The following is an 18,823-nucleotide window of genomic DNA, read 5'->3' on the forward strand; positions in this document are numbered from 1 at the left end:
TCCAGGGAACATGGTAGCAGACAATGGTTTCACTATAGGTGTTGGCACTGTGTCCTGGTACACCTTGGCAGATGTTATAACACCTTATTCGCAAAAATGCAGCTGGGTTGTGCCTGAGTAGCTCACTCCCCATCAAACCATCACTGAGGCAGGATGATGTGCCCTCTGAACCCTTGGAGCTGCCTCAGCAGCTTAAGTAGATGACGTGGCATACACACGGTCACTTTGGGCGTTGTAGGTCTGCTCAATTGTGAACACCTTTTCGTCAGTGAACAGATCTTTCTGTGCAGATTGTTGGCCTAACAACGCAACAGTCTCTTTGATATAAGGACCCTCTGCGACATTAATGTTTGGGTCAGAAAGTGACTAGTCCACCTCTTATACGCCCGTAGATGTAGGTCACTCCTGAGCACACGAGACATGGAATTTCTGCTGATGTTCATCTCAGCAGCCATCACATTTTGTGTTCGAACAGGATTTCTTCGACTTCTCGCTGCGACTGCTTTCTGGACCTGTAGGGTTCGTACCGTTCGTGGTCTGCCACTCCTTGCGCGGTCAGCTGCCGTTCCAGTATCGGTGTATCGCTGCATGGCGCGATACACGAATCTCTTGCTGATTTGTAGGGGTTTTGGGAGGTTGAAAATCTCACCTGCTGTCTTCCCGACCTTGTGTAGTGCAATTACTGCTACACGATTTTCGTAATCGCCCCACTTCATCAGAACTCAGTACAATACCAACGTATGTCATGAACAGTCAAACACACACTACATGCATATTCCGCTTTATACACAGATGGCAGCACTGTGCCACTCCGGATGCCTACAGCACCACTCGAAACTTTGTGACAGTATTTATGATATAATTAGGTATATAGATTCCAACCGGAAGTAATATAAATCAATTAGCACTTCCGGTTTCAATATTAATCTTCATTCAGCAAAAACATACAAGAGAGCGAGTAATGGCTTTTCGATATGGATTCAGCGTCGAGGAACAGTTTCCGACTTTTATATTAACTCTCTATTCCAACCAGAAGTTCTAGATGTATTGCTTCAAGTTTGAGTATTGACTTCACATAGTTTGGAAATCTACTGTAGTTTTACAGTGTGAAACGAAACTCACTTGTTATAATATTAATATTATTACCAATTTTCAAACTATATTATGAGCAGTGCGCAAGTATCGAAAGTCTTTTAGAACGGCTATGTCAATTTGTCTGTCTGTTTGTCCGCCCGTCTTTCGATAGGTATCAGAGTAAAAACGGTACGTCCCAAGAATAGGTTACATTTCATCCGTTAATCCCTATTCCAGTTGGAAGTGGTAGAAGTTATCTACTTCCAGTTTCAATGTTGATCGCCATAAAGCAAAAGCGGTAACACACAATTACAAACACTTTTCAGAATCGGCTCGGCGTCTGAAGAAAATCACCACAGTGACAAGCAGTTTTTGGAATCGGCTCGGCGTCTGAAGAAAATCACCACAGTGACAAGCAGTTTTTAGAATCGGCTCAGCATCTGAAGAAAATTACCAAAGTGACATGGAATTTTTGGAATCAGGTCAACGTTTGAAGAAAATCACCACAATCACAAGTATTTTCTGGAATTTGCTCGGCGTCGGAAGAAAATCACCACAGTGACAAGCAGTTTTTGGAATCGGCAAGGGGTCTGAAGGAAATCACCACAGTGACAAACAGTTTTTGGAATCGGCTCAGCGTCTGAAGAAAATCACCACAGTGACAAGCAATTTTTGGAATCGGCTCAGCGTCTGAAGAAAATCACTAGTGATAAGCAGTTTTTGGAATCGGGTCAGCATCTGAAGAAAATCATCACAGTGACAAGTAATTTTTAGAATTGGGTCAGCGTTTGAAGAAAATCATCACAGCGACAAGTAGTTTTTGGAATCAGCGTGGCGTCTGAAGAAAACCACTACAGTAACAAGCAGTTTTTACACCAGTGGTTCCTGGCGCCCGCTTTCGTAAACCTTGCATACTTGACGCTAGTGATGTGTCACTCGCGAACGAGCCGGATCTTCTGAACGGCTCTTTTGGATGAGCGAGTCAGTTGTGGCTCATCTCTACTAAGTCAAGGTTCTTTGGGAGTAGCGGTTCTTCGGCAGCGGAAATGTGGATCTTGTGTGTCGCTCACTCGCGAACAGCTCTTTTACTTCTCGATCTTGGCTCAGTCAGTTGCCGTTGTGGAGCGGCGGTTTCGATGCTTGTCACTAAGCTGTTCTTCAGTTCGGTAAGTATGCCTTGCCGAAGTGTATGTCTATATATTTCCGACATGAATAAAATAATATCAACAAAGTTGGTATTTGAGACATGATGTGGCAATTGGACCCACAATGATACCTCACATACAAAACGAAAACTAAACCCGTGAACTTTTCAAGAATACCTAGAAACAAATTTGCAGAGCAAGGAAGTGTGTGCAGTAAGTAAAAACCCGTAAGATTCGGTTCATTTCCTTTCCTTGGGTCATCCTCTTTAATCGGACGTAGATAATTCATTTGAGAAATTAAACAATGAAAACGTGCATGCGTAGCAGTAAAGAGTACTACTTAGTCGCTCAGCGTTTATTCATGCATTCATTGTGCAACTGTTTGTTTTAGATAAAGGTACGTGTTACACAGCTCTTAACAGCCGAAATTATGTTAAAAGGAGCATATAATGAAAACGAATCTTTAACAATTGCAATTAATTTTTAATTATATTTTACGTACGAGAGAACTGATCCTTGCTACGACTTAGTTCGTTATTTTCTGTATGAAAGGTAATTAAAACCTAAATAATGGTGTTTAAGGTATTTAAAATATTTTGTGTAATACATACAAAAATTCTTACGGTTGTAATGTATTGAATTGAAAACAACTCCCGTAAGCTGTACCTACAAACATAGTTAAATTTTATGGGAGCACACCGGCTTGAGATGTTTGGGGACGATGCTCCCATAAGACTGTGTGGATACCTGTTCTTCAAAACGCAAATGTTAACTTCGAATTGAGCATAAAAACAAATATTTACAGCAACGATAAACGGTATTCTTTGTATTTACTTGAATATAAGCTCTTTATTTTATAGCCGATCAGTGGCCCGTGCTGCAGAGCTTCCTCCGGAGTCAAATATCCGTTCATACTTAATGTGGATTACCAGTAGATGCACAAAACTATTTCTACTCACGTCCCCCGTGAATTGAAAATCGACGGGGAGAAATCTGAAATCAGTACTCAGACACCAATGGTTCTTGAATTGAGGTCCAAAAGACTGCCAATGGACGGATGCTACCGAAATAAGTTAAACCGAACAGGTGTAGGGTAGCTAGCGCTCTTACTTCGTCTGGAGGAGGAGGTTATTGTTGTTTTTATATTATTATTATTATTATTATTATTATTATTATTATTATTATTATTATTATTATTATTATTATTATGTTAAAATGGCAAAGAAAGGTGGAACATACTGATCTCTCATCATTAAAATTAAAAACTCCAAAATTTCCCAGACAAAAAAAAAAAAAAAAAAGTTTAGTTTCCGACCATCTGTAGTTAAGACATGAATCGATTCTGGAACACATGCTTAACAATCTGGTTACACGAAATCGCGATACATTGTTGATACTTTTACTCGTTTGTTCATATGTACAGTACCAAACATTGCACCCTATAAAATTCACACTGCAACCGCCACTGGAAACACTTTACAATTTCAATACTCATAAAGCCTCTCATTTATTGACTCGACTTGAGTATTGAGTAACACTTATTATCTTTGTTTACAGAAAATCCAGATTCAACCAGAGGCATCGCCATCAGATAAGACAATACACTTACTTCTTCACAAAATCAATTAGTTTCCTATCCTCTTCTTTGTGTATACGCTATTGAGAAATTTCCCCGCCCACTTCAGGCTTCCGTGACCGGAAGACACCGTGTATCCGATATCGTTTGTTTACCCAGCTGGGTAATCATTGAACAATAGTAAATAAATACAGTAAAACTGCATGTAACAAATACGGTTTGAGCAAACATAGTGCCGAACTAAACAGGAAGCTCTAAGTGACAAGATATGATCTGAAGATATAAAGAATGAATACAATGCTTGCCTATACACTGCTATAAGTATAGGAAGTCTTATAAAACTGCTAAAGTCAGTTCGTCCGTCTGTCGACAGGTATCAGAATATAAATGGTACGAAATAGCAAGAAAGGTTTTCTGGAATAAATTCAGCGTCCCAAGAATAGATTCCATTTCCGCCCTTGTCTCTATTAAAGTCAGAAGTTGCAGAAATTTACTACTTCCGGTTTCCACATGGATCTCCATAGAGAAAAAACAGTAAGAGAGGATAAGATTTTTAAAAAAATAATAATAATGGATTCAACATCTTAAGGATAAATTTCGTCTAGATCGCTCTATTCAAAAGCAAGTGATGAAAATCTACGATTTCCGGTTTCAATACTGATTGACAATGAAAAACGATAACAGACAGGGAGATATGGATTCAGTGCCGCATGGCCATGTTTGGATCATAGTGGAAAACAGTGACAGATAGGGAATGATATGTATTCAGTTCCGCATGGATATGTTTGGATCATAGTGAAACACTGTAACACAGAGAGAATGATATGGATTCAGTACCGTATGGCCTATTTGGATCATAGTGAAAAACGTTAACACAGGGAATCATATGGATTCAGTACCGCATGGATATGTTTGCATCATAGTGAAAAGCGGTAACAGACAGGGAATCATGCGAATCATATGGATTCAGTACCGTATAGATAAGTTTAATTTTCGATTTCATTTTCTATTTCAACCCCGAGATGTAGAAAACTACTAGTATTTCTGTTAAAATTTTGATCTCGAAAGACCAAAAATTGTAAGAGATAGCAAGAAATAGATTTTTGATATGAATTCAGCGTCCCAAGAATAAATCTCATTTCCAGTCTTGTCTCTATTAAAGTCAGAAGTGGCAGAAATTTACTACTTCCGATTTCAACATGGATCTCCATAGAGCAAAAACACTAAGAGATAACGAGAATTTAAAATATATATATATATATATATATATATGGATTCAACATCTTAGGGGGAAATTTCGTCTGGATCGCTCTATTCAAAATCAAATGATGAAAATCTACGATTTCCGGTTTCAATACTGATCGACATAGTGAAAAACGGTAACAGACAGGGAGATATGGATTCAGTTCCGCACGAATATGTTTGGATCATAGTGAAAAACGGTAACAGATAGGGAATAATATGTATTCAGTTCCGCATGGATATGTTTGGATCATAGTGAAACACTAACACACAGAGAATGATATGGATTCAGTACCGTATGGCCATGTTTGGATCATAGTGTAAACTGACAGACAGGGAATCATATGGATTCAGTTATGCACAAATATGTTTGGATCATAGTGAAAAACGGTAACACAGGGAATCATATGGATTCAGTACCGCATGGATATGTTTGGATTATAGTAAAAAGCGGTAACAGACAGGGAATCATGCGAATCATATGGATTCAGTACCGTATAGATAAGTTTAATTTTCGATTTCATTTTCTATTTCAACCCTCAGATGTAGAAAACTACTAGTATTTCTGTTAAAATTTTGATCTCGAAAGATCAAAAATTGTAAAAGATAGCAAGAAATGGCTTTTTGATATGAATTCAGCGCCCCAAGAATAGATTTCATTTCAGCTTTTATTCTTCTACTGTGAAACTGACAGTAAGAACTTGGTACAACTTCTGATTTCAGTGCTGACTTCTATAACATGATAATTGTAAGATATAGCAAAGAACTGTTTCTGAATATGGATTCAGAGTCCAAAGAGCAGGTTTCGTCTCTAAACCTTATCACTTTTGAGGAACTGGAAGTTATTGATCTACTACTATTTCTGGTTTCAGTATTGAATTCGCTAAATATAGAAATCTACCAGTTTTAGAAAGTGAAACAAAATTCAAACAAGAACATAGTTAAGGACATACTTGCTTATTTTTAATTGAGGTGATTGTTTGGTAACTTAGTCACTAAGAGCACGATTTTAGCACAGGTCCTTGATTTGGTAGAAGTTTACAGAGATGGTTGTTATTCGATAGTAACTGTCACTTTCTTGAACTTCAGATATTGACGAAAATGTCTAGTGTTTCAAATTGAGATATAGTTTTAATTTTACAGCGACATAGAGACGACGGACGAAATAAAATTTGGCTATACATTATACCATCCCGGAAGTATCTTAAGGTTTCATACTATTACCTTTGCTGAGGTTGTTACCCACAGTGCCTGTGGCTATGGCGTAGAGCCACGCGCCTGAAAGACTGACATAGAAATCTGGGTTTATGCACAAATTGGAATTTGGTTTAGACAATGAAATCTTCCAATGTAAGATTTACATAATGACGAAGTTCGTTACGTAAGTTAAGATGTCTTCAGCACATAAAGCGAATTCACAGACGAAATTGTATAATAATTTTTAATATTTTACAGTGGATTCTTTAACATAAAATTATGAGTAGTAATCTTTTCTCTTTATTTGTTTGTTTGTCCATCGTCTTTTTGACAAATCATATTAAATTTTAAAAAAGTTCAACAAACATAAAAGTTTATGATTGGTCAGTTACGTTAAAAAAAAAAAAAAAAAAAAATCCCTTTTCAGCACGTGTCCACTAACAGGTCTTTCCACATGAAAGGCGAAAACTATTTAGCAACGAGAGCATGCTCGAAGTACGAAAGGTAAAGCTTAAAACCATTTCAATAAATAATTTTTAAAGAACTTAGTAAAAATGAAACAGAAATACCAACCTTAAACTTTTCTAAAAGTGATTGATTTAGAACATCTGACTGAGGCCGTGATTTCTTTGCATGGAGGTTCACCGCTGACCTTACCCGTCGTCTAATCTGAAATGAAAATTAAATCAATGTATTTTTAATAAAGAAAACAGGGTTTTTAAAACAAGTTCTTGCTTTAAAAAAGAAAACAATAATCAATAAAGGATAACACGCTAATGAATTTTAACACAATCATATCATTTATTTTAAATTATGATTCCTGAAAAATCCTTGCACTTTCACGCTTTCAGCTCTCATTTAACAGGGTGTATATCCACTTGCTTTCGCGGTAAGACCGTTCCTTTACATTTCCCACAATTATGCCCTGTCAGCTAAGGGACACGATGATTAAAGCAAGTGAATGATGATGGAAGAGTTGGTGAAATGAGAAAGTGGGAAGAAACGGGAGTATCCCGACAAAACCCACGGCCACGATGTTGTACACTACAAACTTACTTGGCCGGGCATCGAACCAGGGACCCTAAGCACCCAGGGAAGAGCCTATGGATTGGAAGTGCATAGAATTAGAATTTAAAATCTGTGGGATGACTACAACTAATAATTTTACACCGAATATCACTGAAGTACGACATTTATATTTTAAGTTTGCGTATGTTCTAGTGTCTCTGCTCAGGTACGCTTTCTCCACCTATTTCATATCACGACCTTACCCCCTTACCTTTGACCACACCCTCTTCCGTGCAACTCCTATAAGTATTTTTCGACTTGTAATAAGCTTTTCGGTTATTGCCTAATGAAATCACATAAGGCTCAGATTTCCCACTAGTCCTGATTTTGTGAAGCCTAGTGAAATCATATATGGCTCAGGTTTCACACTAGCCTTTATTTTGTGAAGCCTCGTGGAATTACACAAGGCTCAAGTGTCACACTAGCCCTCATTTTATGAAGCCTAGTGAAATCACACTAGGCTAAGGTTTCACACTAAGCTTCATTTTGAATATTGCATTTCAACATGCAATTTTTCACTACTTTTAATCCTCTTTTATTCCAACTGTACTTTAAATTATTCTTTATTTATTCAAAATTTTACTTAATATTGTTTGCTCTATTTGGTAATAACTACGGAAATAAGAATATATCAATCAAGATAAGAAACGTACAATAATCTTTAAAAATAATAGTTTACACCCATTCGATCCTACTTACATTTATCATCCCCTTTGCGACCTCTCCAGAGGTCCCAACCATCAGATTGAGAAACCCGGGCCTAGGAAACCAAGGATCTATTGCCGCATGGACGAAAGAACTTCACTGGATCATATCGTGCGAAATCAATCAAATCAGGAATGGCTTACCCTACTTATCCAAGATGCAGTTTTGTATTATCTTGAGGGTCCGCGGTGGCTCAGTGGTAGAGCGTTCACCTCTGGTGCTTGGGGTCCCGCGTTCGATCCCATCTCCCGCCAAGTGAACTTTGTGGTGGACAAACACCATGTGCATGGATTTTCTCGAGGTTCTCCCGTTTCCTCCCACTTTCTTCATTCCACCATTTCATTCATTACTCATCATCACCGTCTCCTTTAGCCTGCCCGGCATAAACGTGGGACGTAAAACTCAAAGATTTCATTTCATTTTTTTGTATTATCTTGCAATCTCTTTCGAGATCTATCCACAGGTCTCTCTCTATAAGTGATATGTCCCACCTATCTTAGGCGTGTTGAGTTGAGTTGATTTTGAGTTTAACGTCCCTTTCAGTAGCGAGGCTATGTGAGACGGGACCTACAGATTAACGTGGAATCCGAATCACATAAGCTCCCACCGGGACTTTGGCGTGTTCTAACAAGTAACGTACATATATTGTGGAGTTCCACGTTACGAATGCGTTATCACTCAACAGTTTCTTATCTCTTAAGGTTCTAATTCCCCCCCCCCCCCCCTCCTTCTCAAAACTGCTTTCGAATACAATCAACTTGTGTTCATCCTGTCGTGTTAATGGCCAACTTTCACATCCATAGAGCACCACAGACAATACTATTACGCGTTGATACCTTTTCTACATTGGAATTAATAATACCTTAAAAAAGTTCCCATTTTGGATTTTTGCTTTCGAGCAATGATAAGAGGGAATTTATTTACAGGGGATCGACAAAACAAATCAAAAAACGCTTCATACAGGACACGTAAATTTGGCCCTTCACTGTACAACGCGTGTTGCGGTTGCCGATCGTGTTTTCTTTCCAATGTGTCATGTGAACCTTCCTCTTCCGTCAGCAGTAACCCGTTCACCTGTGAGTGTCATGGTGTGAAAGTGGTGCGGTAGAATGGACGACCTGACAGACTTCCAAAGCAGCATGATCGTTGGTGCCCGTCTGGTTGGAGCTTCAATGGCAACAGTGGCGAACATTGTGGGGGTATCGAAAGGCATTGTGCTCAATGTCACGAGGGCATACACAATTCATGGGCAAACGACGTCTGCAAAGCACAACAGTGGTCGAAAGACAATCCTGTCAGATAGGGGCCGGAGGCATTAAAACGGATTGTAGCAACTAAAAAGAAGACCACTGCAATGAAAATTACGTCTGAACTCAATTCCGGCCTACAGAACCCGGTTTTATTGAAGACATTGCGACGGGAACTTCATAAAATGAAAATTCATGGCAGGGCCGCTATCGTCAAACCCCTGGTCACAGCAGTAAATGCAAAAAGGCGTATCCAGTGGTGCAAGGACCACAAGGCGTGGACTCATGAGCAGTGGAAACACGTAATGTAGTCCGATGAATCGACTTCACCTTGTTTTCAGCAACCGGTCGTGCTTACGTATGGAGAACACCGTCGCAGGCCTATGATACAGACTGTCTGCTCCCAACTGTAAAGCATGGGGGTGGTTCTGTTACAGTATGTGCAGTGATATCGTGGTTTTCTGCAGGTCTCATCATAGCCCTGCATGGAATGATGAATGCTAAGGGGTATGAGGCCATTTTGGGGGACCAGCTTCTACCTATGGCCCAAATATTGTTCCCTGATGGTGATGGCATCTACCAAGATGATTTGGCACCCTGTCAAGCTGCAAAAACGGTGAAATCATGGTTTGAGGAGCATGACCAGGAGCTATCACACCTCCCCTGGGTCCCAAAATCACCAGATCTTAACATCATTGAGCCATTGTGGTCTGAGTTAGAAAGGCGTTTTCGGTCTCATTACCCTCCACCAGCATCCCTTAAGGAACTGGAGCATGTTTTGGAGGAACAATGATACAAAATTCCACACACCACGATTCAGGAGCTGTAAACGTCCATTCCACGTCTGATCCAAGCTATTTTGGACGCAAAAGGAGGCCCCACACCATACTAAGTATGATTTTCACACTTTTGCAAACGTTTTAGATTTTTTTGCCCAACCCATATTATATATATATTATTATTATTATATACTTCAACAGCTTCGCACGTTTAATAATTTCCCCCGTGCCGAAAACGTTATTTTTGGATGTCTGTTCGACGATATCGATGTATTACACTCTCCTAGAAGCAACACCGTTCAATGTATCCAAATCAAATTTTAAACTTAAGGTTTTTCATAAGAAATGAAATCTTTGAGTTTAACATCACACGATTATTAGACTAAAAGAGACGATGATTAAAGTAAGTGAATGATGACGGAAGAATTAGTGGAATCATAAAGTGGGGGAAATGGGAGTAGCCCTAGAAACCTACGGACACGATATTGTCCACCACAAATTTACGTGGCCGGGAATCGAACCAGGAACCCACGCACCAGAGGTAAGCGCTCTACCACTGAGCCACCGTTCCCCCGAAGGTTTTCAGGAGATTCGAATGTTTATATGAAAAGGGAGTTCCAATTCTCTTCCTACTTCTAAAAATAAGTTTAATTTACTCGAGAGTGAAAATTAAAAATTGCAAATTACTCGAAAACAGTCGTTAAGATTTTGCTTGTATTTTATAAATCATAATTTGATTAACAACCGTATAGCACTGAGAAAAAAAAGGACCACGTCACTTTTGGAGGCAAGTTAACTTTGCACAATTTTCTCAAAAACGATTAGGCGATTTTGTTTATATTTCATTATCAACCCCAAAATATGCTATAAGTAATTTCTCCAGAAAATTTCCAAACAAAGTAGTTTACTCATGAAGTGAGACTTTTCCGGATTTTTTTAACGGCTCGGGGGATTTAGTTTATATTTCATAAATGAATAAATCATTAATAACAGTTGCAGCATAACATGGTTTAATTTGAAAAATACGAACAAGAAAATTCAGTCCGATGCCGCACACCTTTCACTTTTCAAGTTCCGATTATGTCTTCCGTTCGCATTTTTTCCTATATAAAGAAATGTCACAAATCTAGCTCGAAATTTATTAAAACTTAAACTATTATGAAACTATTACTACTTACAACTGGTGGACTATCCATATCGTCCAGAGGCTCATCTTCCATTTGGTGATCGGTGTCATGAGACTCTGAACTATCTCCACCAACAGGAACAGCAGAATTTGGCACAATCTGAAACAAGAAATTTAAATATGAATGCTGACATATATTTTAATATCTGTCTTCCTGTTTGACGACAGATATTGACTCATATTAATACAGGGTGGACATAAAGTCTCTCCCTGATAACAAAAATTAATAACAAGAAAACAAAGAATGATGGAAGCATGCAGTCTGAGAACATCACTTATATGATACTTCAAGATTTTGCCACAGCCTGTGCTGCCATCTACTGCAGCTGACAACAATGCGACAGTCGTTTGTTTAAAAATGGCGTCAGCACAGCAGAAAAGGAAGTGTGTGTTGTGGTATCGTGAAACAAAATACCTTATCAGAGTTCAATGAACATTCAGAAGAGAGTATGGATTACAGCCACCAGGTGTTAACAGCATAATGTAATGATATAGCAAGTTTATTGCGAAAGTAAGTGTTTTAGATCATTTATAGAAGCGATAGACCGAGTGTTAAATGTGTGGAAGCTGTTCGTGTTCCTTTAACCCGAACCCCACGGACATCACGTGAACTGGACATCCCGAAGTCAACTGTGTTAAAAATTCTACACAAACGCTTGAAGTTATAACCATATAAGGTGCAAACTGTTTATGCGTAAACACAAGAAGACCACCTCCGACGCGCAAATTTCGCATGTGACATCGACATGGATGTCTTAAGGGCAACTAATGGAGAACATGTGGAAATTCTCTAAATCAAGTAAAGAAACTTACTGAGTTTTTCTATTATTTGCTGCAAACCGCATGCTTCTGTCATTCTTAGTTTTGTTGTTATTAATGTTTGTTATCAGGAAGAGACTTCATGTTCACCCTGTATTATTAACGTAAAACAAATTAAATTAAAATTAAGTACTGCCCCTGCATCCCAAATAATGTTTCAACTTAAACTATTTCAACCCTCTCTCTCTCTGGGAGAGTTCATTGATATCACAGATATGTTCAACTCTATCCCTGTTGTTCCTGCGATTTTCTGCACCCAGCAATGGTTGCGAGCCCATAAAGTTTCGGATCTTATTATATATGAAATCATCATGATGGAAAGAGTTGCATGAAATCATCTAACTACTTACATGTTTTCTTTTATAACAGCTATTTTACGATGTAAGAGAAAATTTACCTCCAAGAAGATGGTCTCGCTATCGGTAGCCCTCTGTCTTCTCTACTGGCTAACATTGTTCTCAACCATTTCGAAACAAAGGCTGACCACTAAATAATTTATTAGGTATCTTAGGTATATTGACAATTGCCTGATTATTAACAAGGATAGAAACATTTTTAGATCTTCTATTGGAATTTAACTCCATTCATAAAAACATAAAATTTATATTGGAAGAGGAATCAGAAAGAGGCCTAAATTTTCTATATCTTACGATTTACCGGCAAAGCAATAAATTTTTCTTGTCAGTGTACACGAAGGAAACGCCATGTAATCATTTTGTACACAAAGTTTCAGTTCATTCAAATCTAAAATGCGAATGTTTGGAATAACTTTTTGTTTACGAGTTTTCTGCATTATCCGCAAAGAATCAGAACTTTCAACATTTACGTAGGTACAAAAACTGGATTTGATGTTTACATTCTAGAAAAGTGGAAAAGAATCACATGGGAGTTTTACATTAGGCCACAAAAAACACCCTCCAAAAAGAAAGATTTATTTATCCTTGTGGCCAGGTATTTCTGTAAAACTGCGCCAAGTTCGTTCAAAATTCGGCATATATTTTTCCGTGAAATCTGGGACCAATTTCGAAAATACAATTTCTAAATTCAAAAGTTATTATAAAGATCAGTTAGCAACTTAAGGTACTTATAATTTATTTACTTTCCTTGCTCCAATTTTTACATAGGTATGACGCAAAGCAACATCTCAACTAGAGTAAAAAAAAATATATAAAGTATCCAAGGAGTGAAGAGCTGTCCACTTTGGGTTTATACAGGCATTTAAAGGAAACAACGCACCAGATTGATAAGTGTTAAGGTGGCTACTTCATCATTATTTTACCAACACAGTGGAATCGCGTTTCAGTCAATCATCTGGACAAAAAAATCCACTACTTAATCTTGATAAAAGCAATCCGGGCAAAAATGGAATAGCATTATTGGTAAATACACTAAATTAATTTTAGAAAAAAATAGTAAGCCTAAAGTATTTAAAAAATGTTTTCGTATTTAAAAAATTATAATAGTCCAAATATAATTCTTTAATAAGTTAAACAAAAAGTGAAGAATAGCAGTGTAAAGTGAATGAATATACAAAAATTCAGGAATTGACTGACCACAGAGCACTTACCTCAATTTGAATACCGCTGTCTCCACTGTTGCATTTGGCATTCCGAGCGGCCTTTTTTCCTTTCTTTCTTTCTCTACTCGAACGCCACACAAGGGGTCCAAACCTGAAAAAAAAAATCATCTTTTAGAAGGATTTAACAAAGAATTAGTAATTTTTGACAGTTTTTAAATAGCATATACAACATAAACAGCATATTTCTTGAAGTAAACATTGTAACCGAAAACTATGTTTATCTAACAATGTATTTTGATTGACAGGATCGGAACGTAATTTGAAGAAAATATAGACATGTGATCACCGTAGCAGCTAGGAATTTTCTTATGATGTACTTGTCCTGATGATGCTACCAGAGGAATTTGATACCGAAATACAAACCGGGAAGTCAATCACACGCATTAACTCTTTCGCAGCGAAAGTCAACTCTAGTGGATCTGAGAATTTTTGCCTTTCGCTGCGGAAATCGACTTTAGTCTACAACGTCTATTTTCAACGAACTTAAAAAGTTCGTTACTGAATTCTCTATGCCTGTGTGTGTGTTATTTGAATTGTTTTTTCGATTTTGAGTTCTCTATTCAATCACCAAAAACTATCTGATAAACTGATGGAATTTTTCGCGTCACTCTTACCGTTCCCGACATATTGGCCAAAAAATGACCGATTTTCGGAAATTTAAAGAGCCATATCTCGGGAACTGTAAATCATAGAGAGATAATATTTTGCGAAGAACATAAGAAGGTGTGGATAGTTATCTTCCCGTTCCATCTCTCCATTCTTTATAAATTCGTTCTGGCAATGCTCGTGGAGCATTCTTAACTGGTTGTTTATATTTCGCTGCGATAGTCGATTTCAATCGCTCATTGTACACGGAGCATGTGGTAGTTATAATGCGTTGCATTGTGCTGCTAACTGGCGGCGGTTTCTTGGAATTCTGCAGTGAAGTGCGAATGAATACGAAAGCTTTGCGTCATCCTGTTGTGGTGTGTTTGCGGTTTTAAGGCTAACTAAGTATAGCAGGAAACAATGCCAGACAACAGTAAGACAATCAGTGACAGTCAGATAGCTGCATTTTTGCTAGATTCTGAATCAGATGTGTCAGGAGAAGAGGGTGAAGTTGAACCTTCCAGATCTAGAATCTGAAAGAGTTCCAAAACGTAGCAGGTAGCAGTGGTCAGAATACAATGTGTGATGTTTATTTGTGGAAAATATTGAGCATTGTACGCCATGGTCATTTGCTGATTTTGCAGATATCTGTCTTTGGTGTCTAAAAGATGGTGTCTTTAAAACCATATTTCACGAAAATATGAAAATTTCATTTTTTGGCAGCTTAATTGCCCCTTTTCCAGGAACCACCTGAAAATTTAATTCCGCAACGAGAAGGTTAATAAGTAAACATCATTTTCATTTTAATATGCATCAACATAAAAATGCATACAACAAATACAAAAACTTCAATACATTTATCAGTGGTTCCCTATACAGCAGGGGTGCCCACAAGGGGGAGGGGGGGGCTATGACGCGGGCACAATACACAGATTGGCATCTTGTAAACAGCATAACCTATGTAGTAAGTTTTACATTTAAAGTCGGGTGAAATGGAATTCTACATATATTCTTGGACTTTAAGTAGTGCTATCTTTCAGTTTTGTAGTAATATTTAGTCTCCAGTTCTAAGGAAGTTGGAATCATTTATTCAGTTTAAAAGTTTAAACCTCTTAAATGTTTCAGATTATATTTTCACTGTATCCTTTACGTAAATTCATTTGTTATATATTTCAGAAGTATTCATTTTGGAAGTACATTTCCAAGTGAATTAATACCACTAAGTCTATTTTACGATCATTGTCTTAGTGAGTTATGTTTAACTTTATTACACGCATAGCACTTACTTTAATATAGTTTCACACCTGCTGAATATGTGCTTCTGTATTATCCTTCAAATACACATGAATTACTATATAATTTCTATGTTTGTAACGAAAAAAATATACAAGTGTGTCATATACGCCCCTGGATGTCTCCTATTTTCCCTGGCAATTTTCAATGTGAATCAGGAATGGAGGGAGATCAGTGTCTCACTTTTGCATCATGGTTGTCTCAAACATGCCCCATTGGCAGGGGAAGTGAGACACATATTTCATTTCTTTCTTCTTTCATTATGTAATATCACATAAAATTCACACGTAATATGATAAACAGACAGAAGCATATAATATGCAACTTTTTTCCTCCTAATCCGGTTGTTGTGTATATATTTAGAAAAGTATTATCTCGGGTTATCCACTCTCACATTGATAAGTTCTTTTAAAATATAAACTTTGTAAATACTTGTGGTACCAGTACAGTTTATGGATCCATATATTATTTAAAATATACAGAAGATATATTTAATGTTATTTACAAAGAAGTAACCAATATATGTAAGAATCTTACCTTTTACATGTCTAATAACGTAGAAACACACCAAGAAGTGTACAATGTTTTAATCTAGTATTCATGTATACGGAAGCCATATCAAAGTAAAGTTAACTCATGATGTCCAACGGGGAGGACGTAAATATAGCAAGGAGGAAGAAGTGTTGAATATGCAAAGAAGAAGTACATAGTAAAAAAAAAAAAAAAATGTAATATGCAGGATAACTTTACAATGCCTGCGTCAGTTGGAATCCTTACATAGACATAATAACTTAGACTCAATTTATTTTAACAAAATAGACCCAAATTTCCCTAACCCTAAACTAACAGACCGTACCCTAAACTGATCTAGTCTACTATACCCTTTTAAAATGGCCCTACTAACTTATACGCAGCTGGAGCGTGTAATGTAAAGTTTATTTTTACATATATTTTTAAAATTCACAGAAGAAACATGTAATATTATTTCTTGCACAATCATCGTTAACAAACGTACTCACACTCGCTAACGAGCCTGTTCCTTATGGACGCAACCCACGTCCGACAACCAGCTTCGTCCTGCCTTTAAGCGAGTTAGATACAATTCTTGCTATCAGTGGTACTTAGCACAAATTGATTTATTTTTTAACTGTCACTTTTTTATGACAAGTCTAAAAATACGTGGTATTTATAGTGCAAGTCAAGATTAGGCACACCAGATTTTGCAAAATTTACACAAAATTCAATACTCTGCACGAAAAGACATATTCATAACAAATAAATTTCTGCAGGTGGCAGAGTTAAATATTAATTAGGGCCTAATACAACTGTATTTTGTTTACAAGTGTAGAGTTACTAATGTAAAATCATTGCAAGTGCAATACGTTAATTAAAACAAGTGAGAGCATATGAAAGATAGCCGTATTATTATTTTCCGCCGGTGGAGTATTTCTGCAGTGTACAAAAGCTGTACCTTATGTTTACAAGTCTCTAGCGTTACTAGTGTTAAACCATTAAGAGTGCAATAGGAACTCAGATTACTATGAAAACCCACGTTCTTTTCACCATCCTCGCTTACGCGCCTGCTTCATTTGGACATATCTCCCGTGAGCCCACCAGTTTCGCCCTGCCCTGATTCAGTTTGTAGTCTTTAGTAGCCATCTAGCACAAGTTGATCTGTATTTCTTGCACTGTAGCTTTTATGGTAATGTTTAGACGTTGTATTTATACAGAAGTTGCAAATACTCTGCTGGACCCTTTGAACTTCATCTATACTAAGTGAAGTACTGTCACGATGTCAAGTGGTATGCTTAAACCTAATCTGCACGCTATTGGTACCCAAAACGATTATGACTCCCTGAAGTGAATCTGCGTCCAGGAATGCAATTCTCCACATAAGAAACAATATTTAAATGTATTGAGAGTATATTTATTTATTACGGATCCATAAACTGTATTTGCACCCATTTTTTATGGTTCAACTAAAGTAACCCTGTGCAATGATATGTATATCTAAGCACCATATATATAGAAGCTATAACAATGTTTACTTGTACTACAAGTAGACTATACTTTACGTACAAACTAATTCGTACTCTTTACAAAACTTTTAATATCAGTAACAATTTTACTAATAACTAATATTTTAAATATTGAGTTGCCTGCATCCCTGATTTTACCTTTCTCGCAAAAAACACGGTCTCTTCAAAGATAATCCTTCGATTGTTTTCTCCACTGACAGCCGTCGTTTTCGACTGCTAATCATCGTAATAACGAAAATGCTCTTGTATCTTTGAATTGCTGGCTAAACTCTTAACACAGAGAGAGCTGATAAATTTTAATTCAGGTTACAATTCATTTCTAAGCAGAATTTCACTCAATCACTACCAAATACTACATTCATTAATTCAAATTTACCACTGCCTTGTCTGCTGCGTGGATATTTTTTGTGATGTGCAAGTGATACCAGTACCTAACCTCAAATCCGTTCCTTTTTAAAGCAAGAAATTCCTAGTTAATTTTGCTTTGATTTGTGTCCCGGGTACCAATTTTCACATTCACCCATGAGTTTCGTTTCATATTGTGAAGCTACGAAGCTTCAATGTTGAAACAAAAAACAGAATTATGACCTATTGATGAGGGTAGAACCTTTTGTTGCAACGATGTACGCAAAAAAATAGTTGAAAAAGCGCTATTTATTACCGGTCTTGCTCTTTGGAAATCAATATTAAAACCGAAAGTGGATTTTTTTTATCACTTCTAGTTTCAATACAAGAACTTAAATACATTTATTATTGGGATCCTGAATCTAGAGGTATACACAGGCGGGTTTAGAAGAGGATATTGCGCCCATGAGATCATTTGGGGAACATATTTTTTTATTGAAAATGTTATAAAGAGGAGAAAGATACATACAGGGAGAAGAATGGTAAATATGAGGGCAAATTGGTAAATTTGAGGTCAGAATGGTAAATTTGAGGATATAGTGGTAAATTTGGAAGAATAGCAAAACTGGAGAGAGAGAATGTTAAATTTAAGGGGAAAATAGTAATTTTGGGGAAGATGTGCATCTCAAGTCTGAATCTATACTATATCGCTACCTATGGAAGAGTCAAGTAATTTCACACTTCTGGCCACAACGAAAATAAAGGTTAAAAAGATACATTTTTCGGGTTGCTGCCTGGTAATTCCGGTGTATGAATCAGGTTTGTTTTTAGGCTATACATTTCTCCACTTTATCTTCGCTGTATTTCAGACACGTTATTCTTGGGAAGTCAGGGGAATAACTGCCTCCACCGAGTTTGAGAAAAGCATGCTTTTTAATAAA

At 37.2% G+C, this 18,823-nt stretch overlaps 1 protein-coding gene across 3 annotated transcripts in view; it reads right to left on the reverse strand.

Annotated features, from left to right (window-relative positions):
* The window catches only part of RhoGEF3 (Rho guanine nucleotide exchange factor 3), a 920,825-nt gene that overhangs the window by 81,004 nt on the left and 820,998 nt on the right, over positions 1–18,823 (reverse strand). For all 3 annotated transcript variants that reach the window (XM_081756412.1, XM_081756413.1, XM_081756411.1), the window contains exons 7-9: positions 13,606–13,708; positions 11,212–11,319; positions 6,808–6,903 (exon numbers count right to left, since the gene is read on the reverse strand). In XM_081756412.1, the coding sequence (XP_081612538.1) occupies positions 6,808–6,903; positions 11,212–11,319; positions 13,606–13,708 (307 nt within the window). The remainder of the gene's footprint in view (positions 1–6,807; positions 6,904–11,211; positions 11,320–13,605; positions 13,709–18,823) is intronic.

Source organism: Thermobia domestica, chromosome 4 (genome assembly GCF_964235325.1).
Source record: "Thermobia domestica chromosome 4, izTheDome1.hap1.1, whole genome shotgun sequence".
Classification (NCBI taxonomy): domain Eukaryota; kingdom Metazoa; phylum Arthropoda; class Insecta; order Zygentoma; family Lepismatidae; genus Thermobia; species Thermobia domestica.